This window comes from Somniosus microcephalus, chromosome 8, assembly GCF_052327205.1.
Source record: "Somniosus microcephalus isolate GS21.2 chromosome 8, FLI_Smic_1.0, whole genome shotgun sequence".
NCBI classification, from domain to species: domain Eukaryota; kingdom Metazoa; phylum Chordata; class Chondrichthyes; order Squaliformes; family Somniosidae; genus Somniosus; species Somniosus microcephalus.
The window spans coordinates 15178232-15194672 of NC_140994.1; the positions used below are offsets into that span (position 1 = coordinate 15178232).

Genomic DNA, 16441 nt, shown 5'->3' on the forward strand with positions numbered 1-16441 from the left:
GGAATGACTGAACAGGCTGGGGCTCTTTACGTTGGAGAAGAGAGGGCTGAGGGGGTGACCTAATAGAAGTCTTTAAAACTAGGGGTCATAAATATAAGATCGTCACTAATAAACCCAAAAGGGAATTCAGGAGAAACATCTTTACCCAGAGAGTGGTTGGAATGTGGAACTCGCTACCAACTCACTTAGATGCACTTAAGGGGAAGCTAGATAAACACATGGGGGAGAAGGGAATAGAAGGATATGCTGATAGGAAGTGAGAGGATGATCGTGTGGAGAATAAACACCGGCACGGACCAGGTGAGCCGAATGGTCTTGTGTGCTGTAAATTCTACGTAATCTTCCTTTCCCCCTCCTCCTCTCCAATTTATCCTAGTCCTTCAACCCTTCAGGACATGACTCTCCAATGTGCAACACCATGGTTGATCGACTAGTATATATAAAAAATCTTATGTAGGATGCAAAGTTCCTGTCCACAAACCTTGTTTTTGTGTCAGCTGTGGCTCAGTGGGCAGCACTCTTACCTCAGTCAGAAGGTTGTGGGTTCATAGACCCACTCCAGAGACTTGAGCACAAAAATCTATGCTAACAATCCAGTACAGTGCTGAGGGAGTGCTGCACTGTCGGAGGTGCCGTCTTTCAGATGAGACGTTAAACCGAGGCATCGTCTACCCTCGGGTGGACGTTAAAGATCCCGTGGCACTATTTTGAAGAAGAGCAGGTGAGTTCTTCCCGATGTCCTGGCCAATGTTTATCCCTCAACCAACATCACTAAAACCAGATTATCTGGTCATTATCACATTGCTGTTTGTGGGAGCTTGCTGTGCACAAATTGGCTGCCGCTTTTCCTACATTACAACAGTGACTACACTCCAAAAGTACTTCATTGGCTGTAAAGTGCTTTGGGACGTCCAGTGGTCGTGGAAGGCGCTGTAAAAATACAAATCTTTTCATGCTTTTCTGTCAGCATTTAGCATTGTAAATTGCTAAGTCAGCATTTGCTGTTCAATTTTGCCACCATAATGTAATTAAAGGCTCTGCTACTGAGTTTCAGAAGTCTCTGAATTCCAGCCCCATCTTTTTTTTAAATGATATTCATCAACTGACTGGGTAATTTATTACGATGTCTTGACAAAGGGTTTCGACCTGAAACGTTGACTCTATTTCTCTCTCCGGGGATGTTGCCTGGCCTGCTGAGTTTTTCCAGCGTTTTCTGTTGTTTTTTTGGGTAATTTATTAGTTGCTTATAAATATTAAAATCGGATTCTTAATACAGGTAGACTATCCTTTATCCGAAAACCTCGGGACCAGCCGAGTTTCGGATAAAGGAGAATTTCGGATTTCGGAAGGTGGGTCGGCGGGGGGGTCGTGCGCACGACTTACGCTGACGCTCAGCGTAAGTCAGTCGGGGTCGGGGCCGGCGGGGTACGGGGGGTCGGGGCCGGCGGGGTCCGCGGGGGGGTCGGCGGTTGTCGGGGCCGGCGGGGTCCGCGGGGGGGTCGGCGGTTGTCGGGGCCGGCGGGGTCCGCGGGGGGGTCGGCGGTTGTCGGGGCTGGCGGGGTCGGGGTCGGCGGGGGGTCGTGCGCACGACTTACCCTTTATCCGAACTTCCAAAACTGGAACCCTCTATAAAAACCGAAGGTTTTTTCGTTCGTACGCACGACTTACGCTGAACGAAAAAACCTTCGGTTTTTAGAGGGTTTCGGTTTTCGGAAGTCCGGATAAAGGGTAGTCTACGTACAGAAAAATCCACCTGCAGTCAGTTTCCTATTCCAGCCAAAACGCCCTAATGTTTACTTATCCCAGACTTGCATTGCAGGGGGATCATTATTTCGTTTTTCTTCCCTCCACTTGAAGATGCAGACCTACAATAGGGTATGTGTCCGTGCATGTTGGCTGCATTCCCCAAATGACCATCCTTAAAATTATGATCCTACAGAATGAGAGAATTGCAGCCAAGGCCAATTCTGGCCGGAGTGACTGGCGTACACCGACTGGCTCAGAACAGAAGGAGATCAAACTGGGGACCCTCCTGTTTTGTTGGACTAAATCGCATAGCGCGCAATTAATTTACCCATTTGGGTGCTATTCGGTGTTTTATTAACTACTGAGATCATGTTGATCTCCATGAATTATCTAAGTGTTTAAATCTCGGTACAATTCCAATTTATGATGCGCATGCATCGTTCCACGTTCTGTGGAAAATCACTATTTAGCTAACAGTGGCCCGGAATTTGCGGTCAGCGGCTAAGCGAAGGCGTTCGCTGCTGGCGCCGACGAACGCATCGCACGAGGATCTCGCGATTCCGGTGTCAAGAACTTTGGGTTTTCCCACCTTCAATTCAAATCAACGTAGGAGAGTGGGGATCCCCTTGTGCGAACTGCTGTGATGTCAACGGGCTGTCTAAGCAGCCAATCAAACGGCCAAATTCTCACAAACAGCAAACAAGGAAGTGAGTGAGTAAGCTCTTGAAATTCTAACTCTTTAAAAAATGTTAGAGAGAGCAAAAGAAAGATTGGGGCGCTCACATGGAGAAAAGGCAAACCTGAAATAAAGATGGACAAACTTTATATAAAAAAAAAGTAAAAACATTTTTTGAAAAGTTTCTTCATTTTAATTTTTATTAAAATAGACATTTCATACTGCACAAAATTAAAATTAACTTTCCAGGCCCTTAACGTTTGTTTAGCAGTAATAACGCTGTTAAAACCCCAGTTACACTTAATCCCTTTGGGTCTAACTTAATGGGGTATTTAACAGCGTACGCGCTGCGGAAGAGCTGAAGTTTTCGAAAGCTTCCCTGATTTGACTGATTACACAGATTGCTCTGTGTGGGGGGGGGGGGGAGCACAGCGCAGCTTGTGTCGGAGCTGTCAATGACAGACTGCAACTTCAGGATTTCCACCTGCGCATAACCATAACCACAATCAACTTTATTGTCATTGTTAGTGCACAAGTGCAGTACAACAAAATGTAGGCTTGCGGCTCCCGAGAGTGTACATTTAGATTAAGACATTTAAACATTCAACATTCATTTGGCTTGTAATACATTAACATAAACATAATAAAGTGCATTGGCAGATGTGCAGGCTTTAGAGTTTATTTGTGGAGTTCAGTAGGATGACAGCCCTGGGAAAGAAGCTGTTCCTAAATCTGGTCGTTTGGGTGCGAATGCATCTGTAGCGTCTCCCAGATGGCAGGAGGGCGAACAGACTGTGGCTGGGGTGGGTAGGGTCTTTGATGATGGTCCGTGACCTCCGTAAACAGCGTTTCTGGTATATGTGCTCTATGGTCGGTAGCCGGGTGCCGGTAATGCGTTGGGCAGTTTTGACTACCCGCTGCAGGGCTTTCCGGTCATAGTAGCTACAGCTGCCATACCATACTGTGATACAGTTCGTCAGGATACTCTCTATTGTGCAGCGGTAAAAGTTAGAGAGGATCAGGGGTGACAGGTTACATCCCTTCAGCCTCCTTAGGAAATATAGGCGCTGCTGGGCCTTCTTCACCAGAGAGGAGGTATTGAGGGACCAGGAGAGGTCTTCTGTGATGTGGACTCCGAGGAACTTAAAGCTTTCCACCACAGCCCCATGGATGTGGATGGGGGTGTGACTTCCGCCTTTAGACTTCCTGAAGTCCACAATGATTTCTTTGGTTTTCTTGATGTTGAGGGCCAGGTTGTTATCGGCGCACCACTTCACGAGATGCTGGACCTCTTCCCTGTAGGCTGACTCATCGTTGTTGGTGATCTGGCCTACCACCGTGGTATCATCCGCAAACTTGATGATGGTGTTGGAACCATGAACAGCCACACAGTCGTGGGTGAAGAAGGAGTAGAGGAGGGGGCTCAGCGCACATCCTTGTGGGGCCCCCGTGTTCAGGATCGGGGGGGGAGGTGTGGTTACCTAATTTGACAGACTGGGGTCTGTTTGTTAGGAAGTCCAGGGTCCAGTTGCAGAGGGAAGTGTTCAGGCCAAGAGTGTGGAGTTTGGTGGCCAGCTTGTTGGGGACGATAGTGTTGAATGCTGAGCTGTAGTCTATGAACAGCATTCTGATGTAGGTCTCTTTACCATCTAAGTGATTCAGTGCAGAGTGTAGAGCAGTTGTGATTGCATCCTCCGTTGATCTGTTTGCACGATAGGCAAACTGGTGTTGGTCAAGAGAGGCGGGAACACTGGCTTTGATGTGAGCCAGGACCAGTCTCTCGAAACACTTCATTATGATGGGTGTGAGTGCGACAGGTCGATAGTCGTTCAGACACGTCACAGCCGTTTGTTTTGGCACAGGAATAATGGTAGCGGTCTTGAAGCATGTAGGGACTACTGCCTGGGCCAATGACAGATTGAAGATGGCGGTGAAGACATCAGCCAGCTGATCAGCACATTCCTTGAGTACCCGTCCAGGGATGCTATCCGGTCCAGCAGCCTTTCGTGTGTTCACTCCGCGTAGAACACCCCTTACGTCGGAGGTCGACGGAGTGAGCACCTGGTCTTCCGGGGGTGGCAAGGCTTTTGTAGCCGGCTCCCTGTTGTCCCTGTCAAAGCGAGCGTAGAAGTTGTTAAGCTCCTCCGGAAGGGAGGCATCGCTGACCGGGGGGGCTGGTGTTTTTACTCTTGTAGTCAGTGATGGACTGGATGCCTTGCCACATGCGCCGGGGGTCCGAGTTGTTGTGGAAATGATCCTCTATCCGCAGTGCCTGTTTCCTTGTGCCAAATCCCAAAGTTGCCGTCCGTTTCAAAGGCGGAATGACAGCGAATGCTGCCGGTTTGCTGTCGCCCCGACCGCAAATTCTGGGCCATTCTACTCCTATCTCAGCCCATACATGATGGAGCTGTAGTGTCCAATCTTTTAGTGAGCAGTGCTAATCTGTGATAATTTCCCAATACTTGTTCAGTGTAACTGCACACTCCTGCACAAAAGTTATTTGGAGCTTTAGTTGGCTGTGAAAAGATTGTGAAATGCCAAGTTCTATCTTTCTAATGATTTTATGGTTTCCTTTCTTTTCACAGAATCACAGAAACCCCACAGTGCAGATAGAGGCCATTTCGGCCCATCGAGCCTGCACCGACACATATCCCACCCGATCCCCGTAACCCCTACACCAACACATATCCCACCCTATCCCCGTAACCCCACGTATTTAATCCCCCTAACACTAAGGGTCAATTTTTATCATAGCCAATCAACCTAACCCGCACATCTTTGGACTGTGGGAGGAAACCGGAGCACCCGGAGCACATTTGACTTGCAGTTTACAGCCTCACAGCTCGGCCTCTCTTCAAAAGTTACATTATGCTCAGATTGCAACAGATGTGACTTTAAACATTAACCCTGTTCCCAAGATAGATGTGTGATTACGTTACGTCTTTAAACATTCCTTTTAACCCAGTTCCATTTAAAATGTGTCTTGAATTGACAGGCATGTACAACAGGCAGTTGCAGTGCATTTGTGCTGCCATATCCTTTAGCTGTGTTCCATAATAAGTTTGTTCATTTGCTCGCCTTTCCTCCCGCTTGCCCTTTGCAGCTTATCGTACTGATGAAGCTAAACCCTGGGTCTTGCCTGTAGTGAAGAAGGTGGAACAACAGATTGCTAATGACGCCAGTCTTAATCATGAATACATACCCATTCTGGGCCTTCCAGAATTCACCAAGAGTACTTGTGAAATAGCTCTTGGAAAGGACTGTCCTGCCATTGCAGACAACAGGGTAAGTCTCCCAACTGTGTAGATCTGAACTTTTAAACACATGCATTGGGAAGTGGCGTAAGTATATAATGGAATATTTGAGATGTTTTTGGTGGTGCAAGGGGTTGTACCAAACCATCAGTAAAATTACAGCAGTGATTAACTTAATAGGTCTGTTTGGAGGTGCAGATGTGATTTATTTTCATCCCAATACGTTCATTTAAACAAGATCCAATTTCAAATGTGGCTCAAATTAATGAGCATGCACAGGGTTATATCTGTGCTGCAGAACTCGTGCATCGTTTAAGTGGAACTGCTGTTCTTTGCATCAATGCTGACTTTCTGCACCTCTAGTAACAGATTTTACACTGATCTGATAACGTTGCCAGAGCTAAGTGGGTAAGGCAACATTAAATAAGACCCCACTATGTTATACACCTGGTAACCAATGTTCCCTTTATGCTGGTCGGCGCTCTAGAGTCCCGTGCAGCTGGTGAACCGGCTTTTAAATAAAAAAAACCACGCATGCATGGAATTTTGAATGGGCCGCGCAGCCCCCCAAAAAATTACAGGGAACATTGCTGATAACCAGTTCCTTCAAAACTTGGGAGTGCCAGTCTGCAGGCAGCCAAGCCCACACCTGCACATTGACGCTCTGAATTTTGGACAAAAGCAGCAAAACCGCTTTTATAGTTACACCCAAAAGTTAGCTAAAATTAGCAAATGGAGGAAAATATGCACCAGTACAATTTTGACATGACATTGAGCTGTTTTGAAAGAATGAGGGAGAGCGCGCACAATTGGATAATCCAATTTCAAAGTTGTAACAAAAAACCATCTACAAAAAGACACACTGGTTGAGACGTGAATATTTGAGATGTTTTTAATGATGTATGGGGCTCTACCAAACCATCAATGAAATTACAGCAATGATTAATTTAATAGCCCTGTGAAGAAGGTGGTAAATTTATATAATTTAAATCCTACATTTTCATTAAAGCAAGACCCAGTTTAAAATGTGTCTTGAATTGGGGGACGTGCATGGCATTACATCTATTCTACAGTTTTCAGTTTTTGTATGTCCTCCCCAGTTGAGCTAGTTGGTACAGCGTGAAGTTGCTATTGTATTAGTGTGAGATTCTAAGGTTGTGTTGAGTGCTGGCATCTTAACATGCTCAGCTGATTGCTTTGCAAAAGAAAAATATAGACAGACACTGGAACTAATAGTGGGGAAGAATTCATCTACTTGTTTATAGTAAAACTAAAAAGCTGTTTTTTCTTGTTTCAAACCTCAATGATGACGTCTACCCACATACACTTCACTTTTTTTTACTGTTGGTCTATTTTGTATCTGAGATTGATCTGTGACTTTCCTGTGACAGGTTGGTGGCGTGCAGTGCTTAGGAGGAACTGGTGCCCTTCGCATTGGTGCTGATTTTCTACACCTTTGGTACAATGGAACCAACAACGCGTCCACGCCAGTATATGTTTCTGCACCTACTTGGGGTACGTGCTTGTCCTTTGAAATTTTGAGGCGTTTTTTTAAGGAATGTAACGCAAGAGTTCAGTTCTACCAGTTGCCTTTTGCTGATGACAGTAAGTTATCTTGGAGGTTTGAGCTAAAAGGCAAATGGGCTGATGTGACATTGGCTTGCATTTGCTGTCTTAAGGCATTCTGTAAATGGAACACAGCAACTCGTGATTCAAGAACACTTGGCAGGGTTTGGTTGCTATGTAACTCGTGAAGTGAAAGAAAAATGCAAATGTGGGACAAGAGAGCTTTAATTGAAGAAGATAAAAGCCCTAACTACTTGTTTAGTTACTTTTTTTTTTGTGATTGTTTATGCGTATCAAGGTGAGTGATCCCGATACTTCCACTCTTGTCAGCTTCAGGCACTCCTAGGTCAGCTAGCTGCAGAATAAATCTACTTTGACTCTGACCCAGCAATGTGTATTAAGACCAACTTCAAAACATTATCTAACGCATCAGTGTGATGTTTCTCCCCCCTCCCCCCTGAATCTAGTCCCAAAGATGGAAGAACAACGTGCTAGCCCACTCCAGTTTCTGATTCATGCCTTTAACATTAGCAAGTCGTGGCATCATTAATATTTCAGTAACTGGTTGTTGGGAACATGGTTTTTTCACATTACGCAGTAACTTACTGTGGGATTCCGGGTCGGTTTGATATTTCTTATTGTAGGTTATGAGGGCACAAACTATAATAAACCTTTATGTTGTGGCCTTAATTGTTACCAAATTGTCTTCCCAGTTGTGGAATCATGGAATTGTGGTTGAAGCAAAAAGTATAGATGCATTTAAGGGGAGGCTGGACAAGCATATGAGGGAGAAGGGAGTAGAGGGTTATGCTGATAGATTTAGATGAGGAAAGATGGGAGGAGGCTCGTGTGGAGCATTAACGCCAGCATGGACTGGTTGGGCCGAAGGCTCTGTTTCTGTGCTGTATATCTATGGAATTGATTAGGCTGAAAACTAATTGATTGGATGGCTTTGTGGCAAAGTATATTGGGGTACCGAGACATGGAGTTCAAAATGTTGTCAGCAGGTTTGATTTGTACTGCTCCTCCCCATCTCAGCCGCACTGTTGTGAGGAGATTGCTGAATGGGGAACAAGTGGTTCCTCACCGTGGAGGTAGAATCTATTACTCTTGGATATGACTCCTAGAGAGTGGTCCAAGCGTGGGCATTGACGGAGGCCTGGGAACAGACATCCCTGTTCAGCCCTTTCAACAGTAGGTGGTGTGTACACCAAGAGAACCAGGGAAAGGAGGGTGGCACTTGCTGTAGAAAAAAACAGGTTAACCCTCTTTGATTGGCTAAAAATACCTATTCACAGGTTGTATCAAATGAGCCAAATCGACCAGTAAGGTCTGTTTTGATCCCTGGTCTGTCCTGAGTTGATTGATCCTAGTTAATGCAGTGGCAGGAGTGCTACAATCTGCATGAGCAGTCCTAGGTTAGAGGGGAAAATCGGCCAATGTTCCTGCTCCTGATCGTTATCCAATGCAAGTGTGTGGACATGGGATGAAAGTACAATTGAGATTGGCTGTGACTGCCGCCACCACCACCCCCCCCCCCCCCCCCCCCCCCCCAAATTCCAATGGCCAAACTAGCCTGTTGACGCTCACTGTCAAGGCCCATTGTGATTAATGACTGCTTGAACCGTATGGAACTATACCCACAAAGAGTCAACACCTGCAGGGGAGTAAAAGGGGAAGGAAGGAACCGTAGTAAGAGGATATTCACCCAATTTTAGTGGTACCTGTATTCTGTGAATTGCGACTTCAGCGGGGTCAAGAAGGCAGTTCTCCACCACCTTTTTCGAGCGCAATTAGGGATGGGCAATAAATGCCAGCAACGCCCACATCCCAGGAATGAATAAAAAAAATTAAATGTTGTCATTTGTTTTGCCAGTGCAGACATAAATCCTGGGAAATTCTCTAGCCACACATTAAATTGAGCCATGTTATTCAGCGAGTGCCTATCACATTATTGTATCACTTGGGGTTATGATAATCTCGAACAATTCTAAACTCCCAATCCTTTATTGTTACGTTCTCCAGGCCATTGTGTCGCCTAATTGAAAGATCTTTGCCAGTGAGGGTGAAGTATAATCTCCAGAATTGTCTCTAGACCCTAAATATTATAAAAGGAGATTTCTATCACGATAGGGGGAATTCTGAGCAAAATCTCCTCCTCCCCTGCTTCTAACTGTTTCCAAGCATAAGCAGCAGGGACTAACTAAGAGTAAGTATAGCTTTCTTTTCTAATTAGGATTATATTTGCAATTCAGTAGATTACACTTCATCTTTCTACTTTTTGCCCAGTTAAGCTTTGGATTAAACTTCTGTTAATTTACGCAAGAATATCCCAGTAATCCTTTTTATTGCTGCCTTACTGAATTAAATGCAACGAATGCTGTAATGCCTCTCCTCGGCTGTCAGGCACTCCCTCTCGCTAACATGCTTGGGTTTTTTCACCCCTTTGTATTTTTTTTAATTCTGGGGTGCTGGCGGGACGACATTTACACCTTTCTAGTTGCCCCACGAAGCTGGCGTGCAGTGATTTGTACTCTTCAAACTGCAGAGGGCATTAAGAAGCACAGTTTGTGTCTGGGGCTACAGCCACTAGCAGGCCAGAGGAGGTCAGGGTGAAAGGTTGCACACACTGGTGAACCAGCTGAATTGTTGCAACAATCCGGCAGCTTTTGTGGTCACCTTTTCTGGTGCCAGCCCACAAATGATCAGATTACGGTGGAATTTGAAGCCACACCCTCTGGGTAACTAGTCCAGTACCATAACCACTACTGTATCCTATTCAGCAAGCGATTGATGATCAGTTCAGAATTGGCACTCCGCTTTTTAAACACATCCAGCCCAGCTCACCGCCTCGATACAATGGTGCAGAACCCCCAGTATTGTTACGATTGAAAAGAGATCCTTTTTTTGTATTGATGGAGACAGAGCTTACCCCACCTTTCTCAGTGAGAGAGAAATCCCTTTGTAACAGTGCTAATGGAGCACTTTCACATTTACTAGGCAGTGTGGGTTAAACTCTGCCTCATTAGCTAGAAGGTGACTCTCCATCTGTAGAGGAGAGAGGTCGATAAAGTAGACAAAACCGAGCAAGTAAAATGAGAGTGGGTGCCAGGGAAAGCAAAGCAAGTACTTCACATACCAGATGGTAACACCCACTACTCTTCATTCCCCGTCTTAGAGGAGTTGTCTTGTAACATCTTCACACGCAGAAGCTTTAAGGTTTGAATACCAGTGCTTAATTACAGCGGTAACATTTTGTTCACAGAAAACCACAATGGAGTGCTCACTGCTGCCGGGTTCACCAACATTCGCAGCTATCATTACTGGGACCCAGCCAAGCGTGGCCTCGATCTACAAGGACTTCTGGACGATATGGAGGTATGCTTCGTTCATGCACTTTTTATTTCAGCCATTTATCCAAATTTGCTCTGCGTAAAACTTGACTCTTTTTGATCTTTCACGTGCCGGGTTTATGGCAAAACCTCTAGTGAAGGCTGTGCTTGTGGGCCCGGGTGCGGTCTGCCCCAGCAGCCCGCGTGCAATTGCCTTCTTGGTACATCTTTCTGTGATAAAACCGCTGTTCTTATTCTCGCCCCCCCTCGTTCTGTGGATAAATCAAGAGATTAAAACTAAAAGGGGATGCACACGATAAAACTAGGCTCAACAATAATCAAGAAAATCATGAGGAATATAGAAAGTACAGTGGGGAGTTGAAAGGCTCGAAGGGCTAAAAGGAAATATAGAAACATAGAAGATAGGAGCAGGAGTAGGCCATTCGGCCCCTCGAGCCTGCTCCACCATTCAATGAGATCATGGCTGATCATCCAAATTCAGAACCCTGTCCCTGCCTTCTCCCCATATCCCTTGATCCCTTTAGCCGTAAGAAATATATCCAACTCTTTCTTGAATATATTTAATGAACTGGCCTCCACCGCCCTCTGTGGCAGAGAATTCCACAGGTTCACCACTCTCTGGGTGAAGAAATTCCTCCTCATTTCAGTCCTAAATGGCTTACCCCTTATCCTTAGACTATGACCCCTGGTTCTGGACTCCCCAGCCATCAGAAACATCCTTCCTGCATCTAGTCTGTCCAGGCCTGACAGAATTTTATAGGTTTCGATGAGATCCCCTCTCAATCTTCTAAACTCCAGTGAGTATAAGACCAATCGACACAATCTCTCCTCATACGTCATTCCTGCCATCCCAGGTATCAGCCTGATGAATCTTCGCTGCACTCCTTCCATGGCAAGAACGTCCTTCCTCAGGTAAGGCGACCAAAACTGCACACAATACTCAAGGTGCGGTCTCACCAAGGCCTTGTACAACTGTAGCAAGATATCCTTGTTCCTGTACTCGAACCCTCTTGCTACGAAGGCCAACATACCATTTGCCTTCTTAATCGCCTGCTGCACCTGCATGCTTACCTTCAGCGACTGGTGCACAAGAACACCCAGATCTCTTTGCACTTCCCCTTCTCCCAATCTATTGCCAGTCAAATAATAATCTGCCTTCCTGTTTTTGCACATTGGGCAGAAACATGGCAAATGCACTACAATCACCCAACCTGTCCAAATCGTACTGGAGTTTCACGACATCCTCCTCACAGCATACCCTCCCACCCAGCTTTGTGTCGTCTGCAAATTTGGAGATATTACATCCAATTCCCTCGTCCAGATCATTAATATATATTGTGAACAGCTGGGGTCCAAGGACCGATCCTTGCGGTACCCCACTAGTCACTGCCTGCCACTCGGAAAACGACCCGTTTATTCCAACTCTTTGCTTTCTGTCCGCCAACCAGTTCTCTATCCAAGTCAATACCTTGCCCCCAATCCCATGTGCCTTAATTTTGCACGCTAATCTCTTATGTGGGACCTTATCGAAAGCCTTCTGAAGTCCAAATACACCACATCCACTGGTTCTCCCTTATCTATTTTACCAGTTACATCCTCAAAAAATTCCAGTAGATTAGTCGAGCATGATTTACCTTTTGTAAATCCATGTTGACTTTGTCCGATCCTGTCACTGCTTTCCAAGTGCTCTGCTATTACATCTTTTATAATGGACTCTAGCATTTTCCCCACTACCAATGTCAGGCTTACCGGTCTATAATTCCCCGCTTTTTCTCTACCACCTTTTTTGAATAGTGGGGTAACATTAGCTACCCTCCAATCCATGGGTACTGTTCCAGAGTCTATCGAGTTCTGGAAGATGACCAGCAATGCATCTACTATTTCTAGGGCCACTTCCTTACGTACCCTGGGATGTAGATTATCAGGCCCTGGGGATTTATCGGCCTTCAGTCCCATCAATTTTCCTAACACCATTTCCCTACAAATACTGATTTCTTTCAGTTCCACCCTTTCATCAGACCCTATGTTCCCTGGCATCTCTGGGAGGTTATTTGTGTCCTCCTTTGTGAAGACTGAACCAAAATATGTATTTAGTTGGTCTGCCATTTCTTTGTTCCCCATTATAAATTCCCCTGATTCTAAACTGCAAGGGACCTACACTTGACTTCACCAATCTTTTTCTCTTCTCACATATCTATAAAAGTTTTTACAGTCAGTTTTTATGTTCCCTGCAAGCTTACTCTCATTCTATTTTCCCTTTCTTAATTAATTCCTTTGTTGAATCCTAAACTGCTCCCAATCCTCAGGTTTATTGCTTTTTCTGGCCAATTTATATGTCCTCTCTTTGGATCTTATGCTATCCCTAATTTCCCTTGTTAGCCACGGTTGAGTCACCTTTTTTGTTTTATTTTTATGCCAAACTGGGATGAACAACTTCTGTAGTTCATCCATTCGGTCTTTGAATGTTTGCCATTGCCTTTCCACCGTCAACCCTTTGAGTGCCATTCCCCATCAATCCTACCCAACTCGCTCCTCAGACCATCGTACAGGAAACTTTGTGCTATCCGGCACCCATGGGACCGAGCTACTGCCGTTTTTTTTAAAAGCTCCGGATAGACCAGGGTCAATGTTATCAGATAGGAGCTTTTCATTGCCGTATCTGACCACAAACACTGTTGCTCAGCAACAGCTTGTAAGCACTCGGCCTGTGGCTTGGAAGTGTCTCTGAAGCTGTTGCTAAGTGACAAAGACGCTTTCTAGAGCCTGCCTGTGAAAAGCAGAAAAAAAACCTAACCAAAACGGCGGCTGATTTCTGCCATTAGATCAAAGTTGCCGGACATTCAACTTCCGGATAGCACAAAGTTTCCTGTAGTTTCCTTTATTTAAATTGAGGACCCTAGTCTCTGATTCAACTACTTCATTCTCCATCTTAATGAAGAATTCGATCATATTGTGATATGAAAAGAGCTAGCAGATAGTAGTATAAAATGAAATGGAGCTTCTATAGGAATGTCAAGGAACGGGTAGGACCACGCGGGATGAAGGGGGAAAATCTAGTTGTGGAAGATGAAGGTACGGCAGAGATGGGTGTTCAGTAAATCTTTTGTCAGTTTTTACAAATGATGCTGGAATAAGAGATCACAATTTTGAGATTTCCTGATGACACAAAAGGAGGTTTGGCAAACAGTGAGGCAGGCTGTAAAAGACTTAAATGGGAAGATACTGAAGTGGGGGGATGAACAGTGAGAGCTACAGTCTGAAATACTTAACTTCTTGAAAGCGTGAGTGCCGATAGAGTACTGGTAGCTAAAGCCGTAAACATTCCCGTAGCATTTTAGGTTTTATAAGTAGGGCCATCGAGTACAAGAGCCAAGGGATACATTTGTACATGGCAATGGTGAGGATACAGTTGGAGTCCTGTGCGTAGTTTTGGGCGTCCCAATATAGAAAGGACATTTAAAGCCATAATGGCCACTCTTCATGCAAGAGTAGGTGTCAACTGAGGAGAGGATTAGGCTCCATTGCGATGCCACCCTGTAGTCACATAGCTTTGCTGCTCCATGTCCAAGCTCCTGTGGGACATGTAGCCACTTGAGTGAATTACTGGATAGCATCTGGCACCTGTGGAGCTACGAGTCACCACCAGGAGAGGGCGGAAGTAAATCGGGGAAAATGACTTCAGCTATACAACAGGCGATGAGAAAGTGTCTGGTTTTTAATCTGTGAATGGCACACTCTGATCTGCTTGGAATGGCGGAAATTCTGCGGATCCTTTTGTTGTCAAACTGGGCAAGCTGAGGATCGACAATATATCACAGTGCAGACTAACGTATGCTGCAGCTTCTCCTGAACAGTAACATTGTTATGGCACTTCACTCAGTGTATTGTGTGTTATACAGTGAGGAGCTCAGGAGGCAGGACTTTCCCACAATCAGCAGCTGGCAACAGCTGTACCAGTGGTGACAGCTGTAGCTGCAGCTAGACCTTGGAGATAGTCTGGAGCTGGGGTGAACAAGCTTTTGTCCTTGTGGGCCGCATAGGTGCGTCGTTCAAGAGTAACGTATGAAGTTTAAATCCACTAAATATGAAGTTTAAATCTTGGTGGTCAAATTAATTTCTCCATCAGTGAGGCAACCGTGTTAAAAAGCGCCTTGTCCAAACCTCCAGGTCAGTGAAATTCAAACCGGATAAACCAGAAACAAAAAAAGAAAGACTTGCATTTATATGGCACCTTTCACGACCTCTGAACGTCCCAAAGCACTTTACAGCCAATGGAGCACTTTTGAAGTGTAGTCACTGTTGTAATGTAGGAAATGCGGCAGCCAGTTTGCACACGGCAAGCTCCCCACAAACAGCAATGAAATAAATGACCAGATAATCTGTTTTAGATGTTGGTTGAGAGAGAAATATTGGCCAGGAGAACTCCCCTGCTCTTCAAGTAGTGCTGTGGGATCTTACGCCCACATGATGGCAGACAGGGCCTCGGTTTCAAATATTTGCACAAAGACAGCCGAGCTTCGGTTGCCGTGCTTGGGGACCACATGGCCCTCGGGCTGCAGATTAGGCATCTCTGGACAGGAGCATTGACTGAGGAGAGTTTAGAACTTTGGTGATTGTGTAGATTGGGGAGTGGGAGTGAAGCGGTGTGGTGAATTGATCATTGTAGCTGGTATCAACATTCCCGCTAATCTGCGTGGCCGCGCTGCTGTCTAGAGGTCACGCACAGGCCGCTTTCCGGCTTTTCAATGGGTGATTTTGCGCATGTGCGAAATTTTGAATGGGCCCCACGTTCCGGGGACTGCGCACACAAAAACAAAATTAGGGTAACATTGGCTGGCACAGAAATTAGTAGAATGGCTAGCCACCTATTATTTTTTTTAAACCTGAATTAACCGTCCATCCTCCTGCTTGTATGTACATAAGACAGATTTTAAGAGTTTCTTTTCCTCTTTACCACTAGAAAGCTCCAGAATTTTCCATTTTTCTGCTGCATGCGTGCGCGCACAATCCAACTGGTACAGACCCGAGTCAAGAGGAATGGCAGGAGATTGCCGAAGTCATGAAGGTACAGCAAGAGCCGTTTTTAAAGTCTATTTAGTGACGGGCAAAATAAACTGGATGCTATTACCATTTACTTAAAAGGGTACCTTTTGTGTCCTGAGTATTAGAAGTGAACGTGGGGAATTTTGTGTACGGCGGCATTAACCGTTTACATTTAATCATATCATCTAAGCTAGCTTGAGTTGAGTTTTATCTTCAATGTGTCATACCCCGGTTAGCCTGTAGGTGTGTAAAATCATGAAAAATTGGGAAATACAAGATTGACAGAAACAGTCCCATACTTACTATGGATAGCTGTGAACTTTGTACTGTAATGCCCTTGATTTGCATTTCTAAAGGGTTTGGTAAATATTTCACAATTCTGCTTGTGTAGAAGTAATGTTTGATTTACAACTGCTTAAATATTTAAACTTTGTCAGGTGGCTTTAAATTTACTTTGCACCCAGTCTGACATTGTACATCATTGAATTGAATTCAGTTCAAGTGACTCATGATTTCTTGCATCGTCATCATGCAATCTGCAAAACCTCAGGAACATTACGTTACTGGTCTGGAATCAAAAGTGTCGTCGTCTTCTTAGGCAGTCCCTCGGAACCGAGGATGACTTGCTTCCACATTAAAAATGAGTTCTCCGGTGACTGATGAGTCCAATGCGGGACCTACAGTCTCTGTCACAGGTGGGGCAGACGGTGGTTTAAGGAGCGGGTGGGTGGGGTGCTTGGGTTGGCATGCGCTCCTTGCGCTGCCTGTGCTTGGCTTCCGCTTGCTCCCGGCGAAGAGACTCG

General features: G+C 45.3%; 1 protein-coding gene across 1 annotated transcript in view; it reads left to right on the forward strand.

The window, feature by feature from the left end:
- Positions 1-16441, forward strand: part of got1 (glutamic-oxaloacetic transaminase 1, soluble) — a 78950-nt gene that overhangs the window by 10333 nt on the left and 52176 nt on the right. The window contains exons 2-5 of the mRNA XM_085994279.1: positions 5526-5707; positions 7068-7191; positions 10508-10620; positions 15556-15660. Of these exons, the coding sequence (XP_085850405.1) occupies positions 5526-5707; positions 7068-7191; positions 10508-10620; positions 15556-15660 (524 nt within the window). The remainder of the gene's footprint in view (positions 1-5525; positions 5708-7067; positions 7192-10507; positions 10621-15555; positions 15661-16441) is intronic.